This window comes from Plasmodium falciparum, assembly GCF_000002765.6.
Source record: "Plasmodium falciparum 3D7 genome assembly, chromosome: 4".
NCBI classification, from domain to species: Eukaryota; Apicomplexa; class Aconoidasida; order Haemosporida; family Plasmodiidae; genus Plasmodium; species Plasmodium falciparum.
In genome coordinates, this window is record NC_004318.2 from 1,027,501 (window position 1) to 1,045,219 (window position 17,719).

General features: G+C 20.4%; 4 protein-coding genes across 4 annotated transcripts; 3 read left to right on the forward strand and 1 right to left on the reverse strand.

Moving 5' to 3' along the window:
- Window positions 1-1,828: 1,828 nt before the first annotated feature.
- On the forward strand, window positions 1,829-10,453 carry PF3D7_0422500 (pre-mRNA-splicing helicase BRR2, putative; the record flags this gene model as incomplete). The annotated part of the gene is made up of 1 exon (XM_001351492.1): window positions 1,829-10,453. The coding sequence occupies one exon, from the start codon at window positions 1,829-1,831 to the stop codon at window positions 10,451-10,453; it is 8,625 nt and encodes a 2,874-aa protein (XP_001351528.1).
- Window positions 10,454-11,196: 743 nt separating this feature from the next.
- On the reverse strand, window positions 11,197-11,619 carry PF3D7_0422600 (conserved Plasmodium protein, unknown function; the record flags this gene model as incomplete). Its single annotated transcript, XM_001351493.1, has 1 exon — window positions 11,197-11,619. The coding sequence occupies one exon, from the start codon at window positions 11,617-11,619 to the stop codon at window positions 11,197-11,199; it is 423 nt and encodes a 140-aa protein (XP_001351529.1).
- Window positions 11,620-12,969: 1,350 nt separating this feature from the next.
- PF3D7_0422700 (eukaryotic initiation factor 4A-III, putative) lies at window positions 12,970-14,142 on the forward strand (the record flags this gene model as incomplete). Its single annotated transcript, XM_001351494.1, has 1 exon — window positions 12,970-14,142. The coding sequence occupies one exon, from the start codon at window positions 12,970-12,972 to the stop codon at window positions 14,140-14,142; it is 1,173 nt and encodes a 390-aa protein (XP_001351530.1).
- Window positions 14,143-15,063: 921 nt separating this feature from the next.
- On the forward strand, window positions 15,064-17,396 carry PF3D7_0422800 (serpentine receptor, putative; the record flags this gene model as incomplete). The annotated part of the gene is made up of 7 exons (XM_002808623.1): window positions 15,064-15,757; window positions 15,956-16,363; window positions 16,472-16,513; window positions 16,641-16,725; window positions 16,889-16,948; window positions 17,070-17,119; window positions 17,323-17,396. The coding sequence occupies 7 exons, from the start codon at window positions 15,064-15,066 to the stop codon at window positions 17,394-17,396; spliced, it is 1,413 nt and encodes a 470-aa protein (XP_002808669.1).
- Between the last annotated feature and the right edge of the window lie 323 nt (window positions 17,397-17,719).

Consider the following 17,719-nt stretch of genomic DNA (forward strand, 5'->3'; position numbering starts at 1 on the left):
ATTTATTTTACATGGGTGGAAATATTAAATAGTTATATACTTATCTAATTTTATTCTTTTATTATTTCTTTTATTATTATTTTTTTTTTTTTACATAACGTATGGGTTGCAATAAATACACGAATATATTTTGCTATATCATCATAATAAATAAATAAATATATATATATATATATATATATATATATATGTTATATATTTATATGTTATATTTATATGATGTGTTAATTTTTTTTTTTTTTTTTTTTTTTTTTTTTTTCCTATAAATATATAAAAATGTGTTAATTACAAGAAAAATTAAAACTGAAACTTATTTATTTATGAAATATATTTTTTATTATTATGTGTACGAATATGTGCATATAAGCACATATACATATATATATATATATATATATATATAATATTTCTTATGGACGACAGATTATTATTTTTTTATTTTTATATCCTTTTAAAAATAAATAAAGGGCTTTAATTCATTATAATTAATTTCATTATGTATAATCCTTTAAAAGTTGAAAATTTTTACAAAAGGATTAAAAAAAGGTGTTATATAGATAATGGAAATTTATATAATATGTTCGAACTTTTTGATTATCTCATTTTTATTTTCTTCTATGGGGGTCTTTTACCAGCACATTCGATACATACATAAATATATATTATGTGACCTTTATTTTTATATATTTATATATTTATTTATTTATTTATTTATTTATTTATTTTATATATACTTTTTGGTGTATATAATAAAGGAGATGAAGTTGTCAACTTCATTTGTTTATAAAATGATTATGTTCTTTTCTTATAGTATGGAATCATGAATAGTACAAATTAAAAATAAATAAATAAATAAATAAATAAATATATATATATATATATATATATATATATAATAATATTTTAATAACTTATTTAAAAAAAAAAAGGAATATTTATGAAGAAATATTTTTATCAATTTTGATTATAAAGAAAATTATGACTTTCAAAGGAAACATATATATATTAATTATACTACTTGAATGTATATAATATATATGTAATATTTTTTTTTTTTTTTTTTTTTTTTTTTTTTTTTTTTTTTTTACTTCATTTATATAATATGCGGTATGATATAAATTGTTATATATATTAAAAAAAAAATATATATATATATATTTATATATATATAATAATATTTTCATATATATATTTATTTTTTTGTTGAGGAAACGCAATTTATAAATATATATTATATATTATATATATATATAATATATTTGACTTATTCTTTCTTTTTATTTTTTGAATAGAAAGAATATGATTATAGGAGTAATTATGATTATATTTTTTACATTCATATAAAATAAATACTTTTTTTATAAAAGTATTATAAAATATATAATCGTTCCTATCAACATATAATATATATATAATATAATATATATTTTTATATGTATAAAAATATTATAATGTTATAATATTCTTAGAAGATTATATTATATTTTGAAATAATCATATATAAAGGAAATTTTATTTTATCTCAAGACGAAGAAATATATATATTTTTTTTTTTTTTTTTTTTTTTTTTTTTATTTATCTTTTCCTTTTTTTTCGCACTACTGTTGTAACAAATGAAGGATTATAAAAATAAGAAATATTTATATAAAAAAATATTTATATAAAAAAATATTTATATAAAAAAATATTTATATAAAAAAAATATTTATAGAAGAGAAATATATATGGCAATATATATGAACATATATAAATACATACATACATATATATATATATATATAATATATATATATTTATAAAACGTCATATGTTATAAAACTTTTGAAAGATGGCTGAGGAATATGAGAAATTTAAGCGATTTGAATATCGGATGAACTCCAACCTTGTTTTACAAAGGGAAGGTCCAATATCGAACACCAAAGAACCCACCGGTGAAAGCGAGAGTTTAGTAGGAAGATTAAAATATAAGATGGGTGATAAGGTTGAATATAGTAATAAGAATAAGAAGAATATTATGTTAGTACAAGATAATAAAGAAATGGCTATAAATAGAAATAAAAGAAAAGATATTTTTGATGATGATAAATATAATAGACGATCTAATAAGAAAATTCGTCATAAAGAAAAGAGTGTATTAAATGTAAACATTGAAGATATTTTTTTATATAAGCCTACAACAAAGTATACAGAAGAGATATATACGAAACTTATGAGTAAGATAAGATTTTTATTAGGTGATAACACAGGAGATATAATTAATAGTGCTTGTAACGAAATCTTATACATATTAAAAAATGAAGAATTAAATAATGAAGAGAAAAAGAAACAGGTGGAAAGTGAACTAGAAATTTATATAAATGATGATATATTTATTGAAATAAATAATTTATCGAAAGAAATATATGATTTTAATAAACAAGAAGAAGGGGAATATGTAGAAAATGACGAGGGTGTTGCCGTTATTTTTGAAGAAGATGATGATTATTTTAATATAGGAAGGAATATTACCAGGGGATACATAAATGATCACGAGACTATGGAATTACAAGAATTGAGTGATGATAATGAGGAGGAGGATATTTCTGAAGATGATGATGGAGATGATGAAGAAGAAGATGATGAAGAAGCAGATGCTGAAGAAGCAGATGATGAAGATGGAGATGATGAAGATGGAGATGATGAAGAAGGAGATGATGAATATGGAGAGAATGAAGACGGAGATGATAACAATAATAATAATAATAATAATAATAATAGTGTGAGAAGAAAAAAGAAAAAGAAAGGTAACCAAATAAACCATCTCAAAAGTTATGATAAAAAAAATAAGAAATTCGAAAATTATTTAAGTTTAAAAAATACAAATAAGAACTTGTATTATGATGAAGAAAATAAAAATGTTCAAGATAATGATGAACTTAATATTAACGTTATCGATTCACATTGGTTACAAAGAGAATTAAATAAAATATTTCCAGATCCTTCTCTATGTTTAGATAAGGAAAAAGAAGTTTTAAATGTTTTAAATATATATGATATACAAGAAAGTGAGAATAAATTAATGCATATATTAAAATATGAAAATTTTCATATTGCAAGAGTGTTAATAAAAAATAGATGGAAAATATATTATTGCACCTTACTCGGTCAGGCACAAACGGAAGAAGAAAAAGAAGAAATAAAAAAGGAGATGAAAAAGACAGAAGAGGGGCAAGATATTTTAGATGAATTATGTAACTTTAAAAATGTTAGAAAGAATAAACAAAGTGAATTTAGTAAAATAATAAGGAAAGAAGCTGATAATTTGTTTGGAAAGAAAAAAATAAATGATTATAATAAAAAAGGAAACATGTCAGATTATACATATATACATGATGATGATGATAATGATGATAATAATGATGATAATAATGATGATAATAATGATGATGATAATAATGATGATGATGATGAAGAAAAGGAGGAGGGTCCTAAATATTATGACGAGGAAAATGTTAGTGATGATGATAATTATTACGAATCTACAAAGTTGTATAATAGCGATTCGCAAGGAGAAGACGCAAATAAAAAGATAAATATAAATGCAAAAGATGTAAAAAATATAAAGGGTGTAAAAGAAGAAGATAATGATGGAGGATCGGGGAAAGAAGATAATGAACCTACACAGAAAAGTTTTTATAATAATATGAAATATAAATTTATCGATTTAGAAAAACTAGAAACAAAAGAAAAGAATAAAGATATATTTTTTAATAAAGAAGTAATATTACCACCAGAAAGTAAAAGAATAGAAAGAAAAGAATATGATGAAATAATTATTAGTAGTATGAAAGATAATAAAATGGATGGTATGAAAAGAACGAAAAATAATAAAATGAATTATTATACATCTCCAGAAGAAATAAAATTGATACATATAAATGAATTACCTGAGTGGACACATGAAGTATTTTCTTGTGTTAATATTACTAAATTAAATCCAATACAATCAAAAGTATATGATGTGGCATTTAATAAATATGAAGAAAATATGTTAATATGTGCTCCTACGGGTTCAGGAAAAACCAATATTGCTTTATTATGTATTTTGAATGTTATTAATTCATATCGATTAACAAGTGGGAACATAAATAGAAAGGATTTTAAGATTGTATACATATCACCTATGAAGGCTTTGGTAAATGAGCAGGTGCAATCATTTAATCTACGGCTCAAATGTATGAATATTAAGGTGAGTGAATTAACAGGTGACGTAAATTTAAGTACTAAAGAATTGGACGATAGTCAAATTATTGTTATGACGCCTGAAAAATTTGATGTTATTAGTAGAAAATGGAATGAAAAGATATTATTGCACAAAATAAAATTGATTATATTTGATGAAATACATTTGTTGAATGAGATGCGAGGAAATGTTTTGGAGAGTATCATAGCACGTATAAATAGATATATGGATAACACGATGGTATATGATATGGGTGACGTTGCGGATGGTTCATCTGGAGGTATCCGAGGCAAAAATAAAGATGCTAATAGGTATAATAATAATGATGATAAAAAAAATGACGATAATAATAATGATGATAAAAAAAATGACGATAATAATAATGATGATAAAAAAAATGACGATAATAATAATGATGATGATGACAATTATAATGGTGGTGGTGTTAATTCTGTTCGACAGAATAAGTATGGAGAAAACCATATATCGATAAGAAGGAAAAAGATTCGATTGGTTGGTTTGTCTGCTACGTTACCAAATTATGAAGATGTAGGTATATTTTTAAGAGCTCATATCGAGAGGGGTATATTTTATTTTGATCATTCCTTTAGACCAGTACAAATTGAACAACATTATATAGGTATAAAAGAAAAGAAAGGAATTAAGAAGTATGCTCTTATGAATGAGTTAACATATGAGAAAGTACTTGAAGAAGCTGGAAAGAATCAAATATTAATTTTTGTTCATAGTAGAAAAGAAACATATAGAACATCAAAATTGTTGATTGATAGATTTATGAAAAGCGATAACTTAAGTAAATTTTTAATAGATAAGAAAATATCTAGTGAAATATTATTATCGGAAAAAGAACATGTAATAAATGAAGAATTAAAAGAGATTTTACCATTTGGATTTGGAATTCATCATGCAGGATTAAAAAGATTAGACCGAAAATTGGTTGAAGATTTATTTTCTGATAGACATATACAAGTTTTAGTTTGTACAAGTACTTTAGCTTGGGGTATTAATTTACCTGCGCATACAGTAATAATTAAAGGTACGAGTGTTTATAACATTAATATAGGAGATTTTGATGAATTATCGAGTATGGATGTTTTACAAATGGTTGGACGTTCAGGTAGACCACAATATGATAAGAGTGGTAAAGCTATTATAATAACAGATCATAAGAATTTACAATTATATTTATCTTTAAACAACGAACAATTATTTATAGAATCTACATTGCTTCATAATATTGTTAATATTATAAATGCCGAGATTGTTTTAAAAAATATTCAGAATATGGATGATGCGATGAATTGGTTGGAGCATACATATATGTATATACGTATGTTAAAATGTCCTAGTTTATATGGTGTGATAATAAATTCGAATGATAAAATTAAAGGTATTGAAGAATTTAAAGATATTATAGATATGAATAATAAAACAAAGAAACATAATAATAATAATAATAACAATATAAATGGTGGTAATAATAATAATAATAACAATATAAATGGTGGTAATAATAATAATAATAACAATATAAATGGTGGTAATAATAATAATAGTAATAATGTTATGGATTATATGTCCATTTTAAAAACAAATTATAAGTATAATAAATTTATGGAAAAAATAAAAAGAAGGATGTACAATATATTATATTCATGTTTTCTTATATTAGAAAAATATGATTTAATAAAATATAATAAAAAATTAAATACAGTTAGTAGTACATATATAGGTAAAATTAGTAGTTATTATTATGTTGATTATAAATCTATAGATATATATAATAAAAAATTAAATAAATATACGAATGAAATAGATTTATTAAAAATATTTACTATGAGTAATGAATTTAAAAATATATTTATAAGAGATGAAGAAAAAACAGAATTGTCAATTATAATGGAAAAATTACCAATACCTGTTAAGGAATCTATAAATATTCCTTATACAAAAATAAATATATTATTACAATTATATTTATCGAATATAATATTGAATGGTTATATTATAAATGCAGATATGGTATATATACATCAGAATGCATTACGTATTTTTAGATCATTTTTTGAAATATCCTTAAAGAAAAATTCTTATAATTTAATAAAATTAACTTTAAAGTTTTGTAAAATGATTGAAAGAAGGATGTGGAGTACTATGACACCATTAAGACAATTTGGTTTATTAAGTACTGAACTTATACGAATAATTGAAAAAAAAAATATTACATTCAAAAATTATTTAACAATGAATTTAAATGAATATATAACAATTTTTAAAAATAAAAAAATTGCAAAAAATATATATAAATTAGTACATCATTTTCCAAAGTTAGAATTAAATGCATATATACAACCTATTAATCATAAAATATTAAAAGTTGATTTAAATATAGCACCAGATTTTATATATAACCCGAAATATCATGGATATTTTATGTTATTCTGGGTATTTGTTTTTGATATATCAAATGAAAGTATATTACATTATGATTTATTTACACTCAAAAAAAATTATAAAAATGATATCCTAAACCAAACACAAAGATATAACAACAACGGCAATAATAGCAATATGTATAACCCATCAGATGTTTTAGATGATCATGTGTTGACATTTTTCTTACCAATAAATGATAATCCTTTCTATATTGTCAAAGTCATTTCAGATAAATGGCTAGAATGTGAAGCTACCATAAATTTATATCTAAAAGATTTAATTCTTCCCTCGCAAAATTTTTATTCTACACAATTGTTGGATCTACAACCTTTGCCAATACATTCAATTAAATATGACAAGGCACATACCTTTTTTAATAATATAAGAAATTTACATTATTTTAATTCTATACATACACAAATATTTTCATCTATTTTTGAAAATAACGGAAATGTACTAATAGCTAGCTCAAATTCAAAACATTATTTAATTCCAGCCGAATTAGGTATGATAAAAATCTTGAAATTCTTACATTGTTTTTATAATTTCATCAACACGTATATTAAAAAAGAAAAAGATGTATATAAAATTATTAATGATAAAAAGCTAGCTGATCTTTTATATAATAATAATTTAATAGATCTAATAAAAATTGTGTATATAGCACCATTAGATGATGTAATTATAAAAACATTTAAAAATTGGCAAGCCATGAAAAAAACATTTGATTTGAAAATGTGTATACTAACAGGAGATATACAAATAGATATGAAGCTATTACAAACTCATCATATTATTTTATCCAACCCATCCAATTATGATAACATATCAAAAAAATGGAGGAGGAAAAAAATCCTCCAAACGGTGTCTTTTTATATATTTGATCATATGGAATTATTGGATACGGTACAAGGGGGAATCATGGAGATATTAATAAGTAGAATAAGATATATATCGACACAATTAAATATAAATAAATCAGAAAAAAAAAACCAACACAATAATGATAATAATAATAATGATAATTTAATCATGTCGATATTAAATATAGATATGATCAAAATGGATAATGTAGAAGATGATAATAATAAGAAAAATATAATACATAACAATAATAATAATAATAGTAATAGTAAGAAGGATGATTTTGTACAAACTATAAATGCATTACAAAATTTTACTATTGACAATATTTATGATTATATAGGATTAAATAGAATATTGTGCCTATCTAGTTGTTCCTTATATAATTCAAAAGATTTCGCTGAATGGATCGGATGTAAAAAAAATGATTATTATAACTTTTTATCAACGGTTAGAGATATACCTATTGAAATATACTTGCATGCAGTTAATATTATGAATAAACAAAATAGATATATATCCATGCAAAGACAAGTTTATCAAAATATAAGAAAATTAAAGAATATACCAAAAAAAAAAAAAATGCAAAATGTTATTATTTTTGTAACAGATCAAAAATTGTGTAAAACATTGGCATTAGATTTAATCCTTTCAGCTTATAATGACAATTTTAAATATTTTTCGCTTTTTGAAAATTATGAAGATGATAAATATGACACATCCAAATCTTCTACTAATCCATATGATCCTAAGAATGAAGAAAAAGAAAAGAAAAAAGGAGGAGGGTGGATATCCAATTTGTTCACCTACAACAAAGATGATAAAATCGGTCGTCATAACGAAAGCAATGATTTAATAAATAACAATTCACATGATGATACAACATCAAATAATTTACAAAAATCTGGAACATTTAGGAGTAATGATTTATATAATAATGGTACCAATGTGGAGGAACTAGCTAAAAGTATTCATAATATGATTAATTTGAATATATCCAATATGGATATTATTAAGAATAAGGAAGTAGCAGAAAATAACATGAATGTTGCAAGTAGTAATAATAATAATAATAATAATAGTAATAGTAATAATATTTATAAAAATGGGCGGAAACGTTCTAATAATAGAAATAATAAGAATGAAGAACATGTATTTGATTATATTAATGATAAAATGTTAAGACAATTTATGAAAAAAGGTATTTGCTATTTACATAATAATATGACAGAAATTGAAAAGAAAATTGTGGAAATATTATTTGATAAAAAAACCATACAAATATTAATCGTTTCTTATGATTATATTTACAGTTTAAATGTTTATGCAAATAATGTTATTATATTAGATACTATTATAACACATTTCCATAACAATAAAGAAGAAGATTATAGTATACAAAATATATTAGAAATGATAAGCTATGCTGGACGACAAAATGAAGATACCAAAGCTTTTGTATATATATATACATATATAACTAAAAAAGAATATTATAAAAATTTTATATATGAACCATTAACTGTAGAATCTAATATTGAAGATAACTTACCAAATTTCCTAAATAATGAAATTGTTATGAGTACTATAGAAAATTATCAAGATGCTATCGATTGGTTAACATGGTCCTTTTTTTATAGACGTATAAAAAAAAATCCAAATTATTATGGTTTAAAAGGTATATCCAATGAACATATATCAGATTATTTATCGGAACTTATAGAAAATAATATGGAAATATTATCATTTGCTAATTGTATAAATATAGAAGAACAAACTATGGATATTAAACCATGTAATTTGGGTATTATATCATCATTTTATAATTTAGATTATCATATTATTCATTTTTTTAATCAATATGTATTATCTTTAAAAACATTAAAGAAATCAAGAATTTTTGAAATTATATGTCTTTCGAATATTTTTAATGACATATTGAAAATACATAATTATGATATATTTCTATGTTTAAAAATTGCTCAAGCATGTAATAATGTACAAGTAACATATGAGTTTTTAAAACTTTCTATTAATAATGAAAATACATTAAAAAATGCAAATATTGAAGATAATTTAAATAAAGATACGAAATCAGAAGATTATAAAAAAGATCAATATATTAATTTATTACAATTTATGAGTGTACCTATGTATTTTACATCTCATTTAAAAGCTTTTATACTTTTACAAGCACATATTCATAGATATAGTTTACCTCTGAATTATATACAAGAAACAAAAACTGTATTATTAAAAGCATATAAATTAATAAATTCCTTAATTGATGTTATAAGTAGTAATAATATTTTAAATTTTTGTTTATTTGTTATGGAGGTCTCACAAATGTTAACACAGAGTATGAAGAGTACTGATCAATCCAATTTATATCAATTACCACATTTTGATGAACACTTAATTAAAAAAGCAAACGATTTAGAAATATTGGATGTGTATGATTTAATAAATGCTGAAGATGAACCAAGAGATATTTTATTAAAACATCTGAATGAAAAACAAAGAAGTGAAATCGCAAATGTTTGTAATATTTTTCCAATTATTGAAGTACAATATGAAATCGATCTTGATAAATCTTATAAAGTTAATGAAATAGCTCAACTTAATTTAACCATAGAAAGAGATTTAACAGATGATGCTGTGATTTTTGCACACTCACTTTATTTACCATTTGAAAAAGAAGAAATGTGGTGGATCGTTATCGGAATTAAAAAAATGAACTTACTTTTATCTATCAAAAAATTATCTTTATTGAAAAGTGTCAATAATATAAAAATTAATTTCGAATTGCCTGACAAACCAAATACCTATGACGTAGTAATTTATGTCATCAATGATTGTTATGTTGGGTGTGACCAGGAGTACGAGTTTAAGATTAACGTGGAGGAGTAAGAGGCCAGCTTTCTCTTCTAAACATGTACAAAAATACATACATATATATGAATATATATATATATATATATATATATATATATTATGTTTATTTATTATTTATTATTTATTATAATTTTTTTTTTATTTATTATTATTTTTTTTTTTTTTTTTTTAATTAGTAAATTAGCTAACTAATTAATTTGGCTAGTTGAAAGACAGGCTAATTTGAAAAATATTATTAATAAATGTGTATATTAATAAAATTGATATAATATAACATATATATATATATATTTTTTCTATTTCATTTTTTATATAAACTCATTCATTTAATATGAAAAAAAAAAAAATATATTAATGTTTACAAATCCTTGTTTTTTTTTTTTTAAATAAAAAAATAAGTTCCAATAATATATATATATATTGTTAATATTTAATATATACGAAAAAAAAAAAAAAAAAAAAAGAGAGAAAAAAAATTATGTTGTCATCCTTTGTGATATATATATATATATATATATCCTTATAAGACCGAATTATATTCTAATCAGACAAAAGAATAGACATAAAAAAAAATAATAATAATTGTAGGCTTGAATTTTATATATTTTTTAAAAAAATAATAATAAATGTAGGCTTGAATTTTATATATTCTTTAAAAAAATAATAATAATTGTAGGCTTGAATTTTATATATTTTTTAAAAAAATAATAATAATTGTAGGCTTGAATTTTATATATTCTTTAAAAAAATAATAACATTCACTTTTTATTTATCGTATCATAATTAATGGTTTCATAAAAATGCTTAAATAATGAATTGCATTTTTTAGCATCATTATGTAAGTGCATACAATAAAACAAGTTGGAATAATTATCATAAAACAGTTTAGCAAATTTTATATTATCACTATTATTAGTAGTACAATACTTATAACCAATTACATTAAATGTATCTTTCAATGTCTTATGACATTTCTTATGTCCTTCTGTTAATATTTTATCGATGTCATATAAATTATCATTATCTCTAATCGTACTTCCTAAACACATAAATCTTTTTATATCATAAAATTTATCATTTTGTTTTTGCGTAAAATATTTTTCTTTACTGTACAAAGATGGTGAATCTTGTACCTCATAAATCATGTCACTTAATTTGGAATAGTCTGCCGTTAGCCCCATACTTAAAAAAAAAAAAAATAAATATTATGTATTATATATATATATATATATATATATATATATATAATATATATATATATTTTATATATATAGGATAATATCACAGTAAAAAAAAATAAAGAATATTATTAAAAAACATAATTTTTTCAATTTTAATAAATAAATTTAAAAAAAAAAAAAAAAAAAAAGGATGGAAAAAAATTAATATTTCTAGCATAAAGAATAATATCTCTTTCGTAGAATGATATAAATTTTATATATATATATATATATATATATATATATATTATTTTAATGGTGGACGAACATGTTTTATTTAGGAATATATAAAAATTTATATATTTATATTATATTATATGTATATATTTTTTATATATATTATTTATTTTTTATATAGGTAAAAATATATTATATATATATATATAATATAATATGTATAATATTATATGTAAAATATACATTTCAATATATTGTGCCATTTTTTATAAAATCCACATAAAAAAAAAAAAGAAAAAAAAAAAAGAAATATTTAAAATACAAATGTCAAAAAATTAAATCTATTGCATCCTTCCATCTATAAGATTTATATTATATGTTATATATTATATATATATATATATATATATATTATTTATTTTAACCTTGAAGAAAATAATTAAATAATTTATAGGTTCTTCTAATATAAATCAATAATATATATTTTTCAATTTTTTATACTAATTCTCAATTTTTTTTTTTTTTTTTAATGTTTCCAAGAATTTAAGGATTAATATAAAAATTATTTATGAGGTACCTATTAAAATTAAAATATATACTGAAAATATAGATTATCATTATATATATATATATATATATATATATTGAATAATATTATATCCGTTTTAGTTTATTTTATTATAATAACAAATATATGTATATATAATATATATAATATATATAATACTGATTATATTATTTTGTTAGAGAATAGTTTTGTTAAAAGGACTGGTAGAATGTATCATTTGTTGTAAGAATTAATATATAAATAAATAAATATATAAAGAAGTAATGTTTTTTTTATAATATATAGAAAAATTCGAAAATTTAACAACAATAAGAAATATATATATATATATATATATATATATATATATATATAACAAGATTTATAACATTTACCTGAACAATACATAATTTGGACCCAATATTTTACAAAATACATGAACAGTTCAGGATAAAAAAAAAAAAAAAAATATATATATATATGTTTATATATATCATTTCAGTACAGTTAAAAATAGGTGATTTTTTTTAATACATTTTTGTAAAAGTACATATACATGCCCCCTTGTGTGTTTATATAATAATACGATGGAAAAGGATGATCACTATAAGACTTCAGAAAAATATGAAATATGCACAAGTTTTGAAAATATTGGAATAGATGAGGGTTTACTGAGAGGAATATATGCATACGGTTTTGAAAAGCCATCTGCTATTCAACAGAGGGGTATAAAGCCTATATTAAATGGAAGGGATGTAATATTACAAAGTCAGAGTGGTACAGGTAAAACTTGTGTGTTTGCGGTTGGTGCTTTGAATTGTGTAAATAGGAATTTGAATGAGACTCAAGTAATAATATTATCTCCAACAAGAGAATTAGCTGAGCAGACTCAGAAGGTTTGTTTAGCATTGGCTGATTATATCCATGTGACAATATATTGTTGCATTGGTGGTAAGAAAATGAGTGATGATATAAAAGCATTAAATAATGGAGTACATGTTATAAGTGGAACACCTGGTCGTATTTATCATATGTTAAATTTAAGACATTTAAAATGTAAATATATAAAACAGTTAGTAATAGATGAAGCAGATGAAATGCTTAACAAAGGATTTAAAGAACAGGTATATGATATATATCGTTTTTTATCACCTAATACTCAAATAATTTTATCGTCTGCAACTTTACCACAAGAAGTATTAGAAATAACAAATAAATTTATGCACAAGCCAGTAAAAATATTAGTTAAAAGAGATGAATTAACATTAGAAGGAATTAAGCAATTTTTCGTATCTATAGAAAAAGAGCAATGGAAATATGAGACCTTAGCAGATTTATATGAAAGTTTAACAATAACACAAGCAGTAGTTTTTTGTAATACACAGATGAAAGTGGATTGGTTAACCAAAAAGATGTTAGAATCGAATTTTACTGTGTGTAAAATGCATGCAGGAATGAGTCAAAGTGAAAGAGATGATATCATGTTGAAATTTAGGCAATGTAAATTTCGTGTATTAATATCTACAGATATATGGGGAAGAGGTTTAGATGTACAAGAAGTGTCACTTGTTGTTAATTATGATTTGCCTAATTCAAGAGAAAGTTATATTCATAGAATTGGTAGGAGTGGAAGGTTTGGAAGAAAAGGAGTAGCTATTAATTTTGTTAAAAATGATGATATAAAAATTCTTAGGGACATCGAACAGTATTATTCAACACAAATTGATGAAATGCCAATGAACATAACGGAGTTATTATAATGTAATTATAAGATTAATATACATAATTATATGTATATAATTTGTATATATGTGAAAAATTCATAATAAATAAAAAAAAAAAAAAAAAAAAAAAAAAAATATATATATATATATATATGTATGTATGTATGCTAATTATGTTATTCTTATTTATTGTTCTTTTGTACAATAATTCTTTTTTTTTTTTTTTTTTTTTTTTTTTTTTTTTTAAATATATAAATTATATGTACCATTAATTTACTATATGATACACCTTTTTACATATATATATGATGTATCTTTTAAAATGAACTTGTTATTTTTTGTTTTTTTATAAATATTCTCATAATATATATAATATGAAATATATATATATATATATATTATATAATTTTTTTATTTTTTTTAAATTAAAAACAAAACTTTTTTTTTTTTTTTTTTTTTTTTTTTTTTTTTTTTTACTTTTCTTTCTCTCATTTATTTTTGTACTTAATCCAGTACGTTTTTCTTTCTTATCCCTTTTAAAACAATATATAATTTTTTCATTATTTTGAAAAAAAAAAAAATAAATAAATATATATATAAATATATAATATATCGTATATATAATTGAGAAGTGTGTTGTACATAATGGCACATACCTGAACGTTCTTATATTATACGAAAAACATGTTTTTTTTTTTTTTTTTAATTGATCTGATATATATATATATATATATATATATATATATGTGTATATTATGAAAAGATGGAAAACATTAAGTCTAAGAATTTTTTATAAAGCATATATGGCATAATTACTACGTAGGAGGATAAATATATACATGGTCTAATATTCACCTTAACAAATATATATATATATATATATATATATATATATATATTTTAAAATTTTTATAATTTTTGTCATTTTTTTATATATTTTTATATTTTTCCTTTATTATGATAAGAAGAAAGTGGAGTAAAATAAAATTGGCAATATATTTTATTGCATTTTATTACTTAACAAAAATAGATGAAAAATGTTTATTAATAAAAGAGGGAGAATTAAATTTGTCTATTACCAATGTACATGATAATAATTATATGATATCTGAAAAATATAATAAGTATTATATATTATCATTATTATATAAATTTGGAGGAATATTAAAAGAAATATATGATAAAAAAATATTTGTTAAAAATAAGAGTTGTAATAATTTTATGGTATCTTCAAAAGTTATATATGGTTTATATAATGATATGAATTATAGCAAATATTCAAATTTTTGTTTTTCCAAAAATGCAAATAATGGTGTTGTTATTTTATCTAATTTGTATGTCCCTAATACAAAATTTTTAATATTAGATAAAAGTGATGATGAAATATATAATTATGGAAAAAACAAAAATGGAAAAACATGTGAAGATTTAGAAAAAATTGCATTATTTGTACACCCCTTAAATGATATTCCTCCTGAGCTTATGAACAAAACATATTTTGTATACCAAAAAGATATCGAGAAATCGCTCACAGATAAAAAATTAAATTTTATTTTATTAAATTGTGGGAATAAAATTAAAAACGCATTCAAAATTGAATTTAAAAATAATATGAACTTTTTGAAAAATCATTTCTCATGTGAAGAGCAAGGTATAACATGTAAATAAATACAAATATTATATTGAAATGTTTATACGATTTTTAATTTATACATTGCATATATATATATATATATATATATATATATATATATATATATATATATTTATATTTATATTTATATATATTTATTTATTTATTTATATATTTATATATTTATTCATTTATACCTATTTGTACACATTTTAGGCCTTTTTGAAATTCACATGCTGCTGATAGTATTACTATTTGTCTTGTCCTTGGTATATTATAGAAAAAGAAAAAACTTAAATAACACAAATAATGTATTGAAGGAAGCTATACATTGTTCTTATTTATTCTTCCTGCTTTCTAATATATTATATTTTATACATTTAATATCTTATGCATTCAATGGATCTGGGTTTAGTATTCTCAAGGTACTAAGCCAAATATACGAAGCCATTTTTGATTGTTTCATTCTTGTAATAATATATTATATATTTAATAATGACATGCAAAAGAAAAAAGAAGAAACAATAAGGGTAGCTTTTACATATTCCATATTAAAATTTATTTACATATTATTTGAGATACAAAATAATCAGGAATTGGATTTATATTCAACTTTACACTCAAGTGAGCAAACACGAAAATATTAAATCTACATAACAAACGATTATATATATAAATATAAATATATATATATATATTTATTTATTTATTTATGTTTATTTTCCCGTATAGTTGTGGCTCTACCCTTTGTTGTTTATCGTATAATAGTTGCAGGTAAAAATTAATGAAAAGAAGATTCTTAAATAAATAAATAAATAAATAAATAAATATATATATATATATATATATATATATATATATATATATGTACGTATGTATGTTCCTCTTTTAATCTCTTCAGTGTTAAATTATGATAACAGCAAAAAATTGCTCAAGGAAAAAACACAAGTGGATGAAAAGTTCTATGTCCTTTTTGACACATTTTTGTTAGTTAAAAAAAAAAAAAAAAGGAATATATATAAATATATTTATTTATAAATTAATTATATTCATCTTTATTTATTTTGAGATATATATTGTATATATAACATATATATATATATATATATATATGTATATATTTTTTTTTTTTTTTTTTTTTTTTTACAGTTATAATTTATGGATATTGTCAATACCTGTTCAATATTTCTTAATGAAAAGCTTTTCATTGTAAATTAGAACATATGCATAAAATATATATATCAAATTTTTCATTGTATAATTTATTACAATACTATTATTCTTATTTTATTTTATTTTATTGTTATTTCTTTTTTTCTTTTTTTGTTAGGCACTTCACCCATTTGTTCGTACACTTCTTTAACCTTTACATATTGATTTGTAATAAATAAAATAAATACAAAAAATATATGACAAAAAAATAGAAAAAAAAAAAAAAAAAAAAAATTGTTATTATGAATATGTAAAATTATAAATATATGTACACATAATATATATAAATATAAATATAAATATATATATATATATATATATATATATATATATATATATTTAATTTGTTATTTTTTTTTTATTTGCTTAAGATTTGGTTTACAACTTGTCAGAGGAGAAATTTGAAGTTTTGGAATCGAAACATCCATATTTAGATTTAAATTAATATAGAAAGTGATCATTATTTTTTTATATATATTGTTTGTCCTTATATATATATATATATATAAAGGGAAATAATTTGTTATAATTATATGTATATGGATATATATAAATATATATATTTTTTTTTTTTTTCAATTCTATATTTTGATTTTGTGAATATTTATTATTTTTATTTTGAATAAAATTTTGGTAGTAAACATTTCTTGAAGGAGCAAGGGAGAATTTTCATTTCATTTTCTTTTCTCCTTCTTTTTTTTTTTTTTTTTTTTTGGCTTCTTGAGAATTTTTTACTTATAAAAAATATATACTTGTATAATATATGTT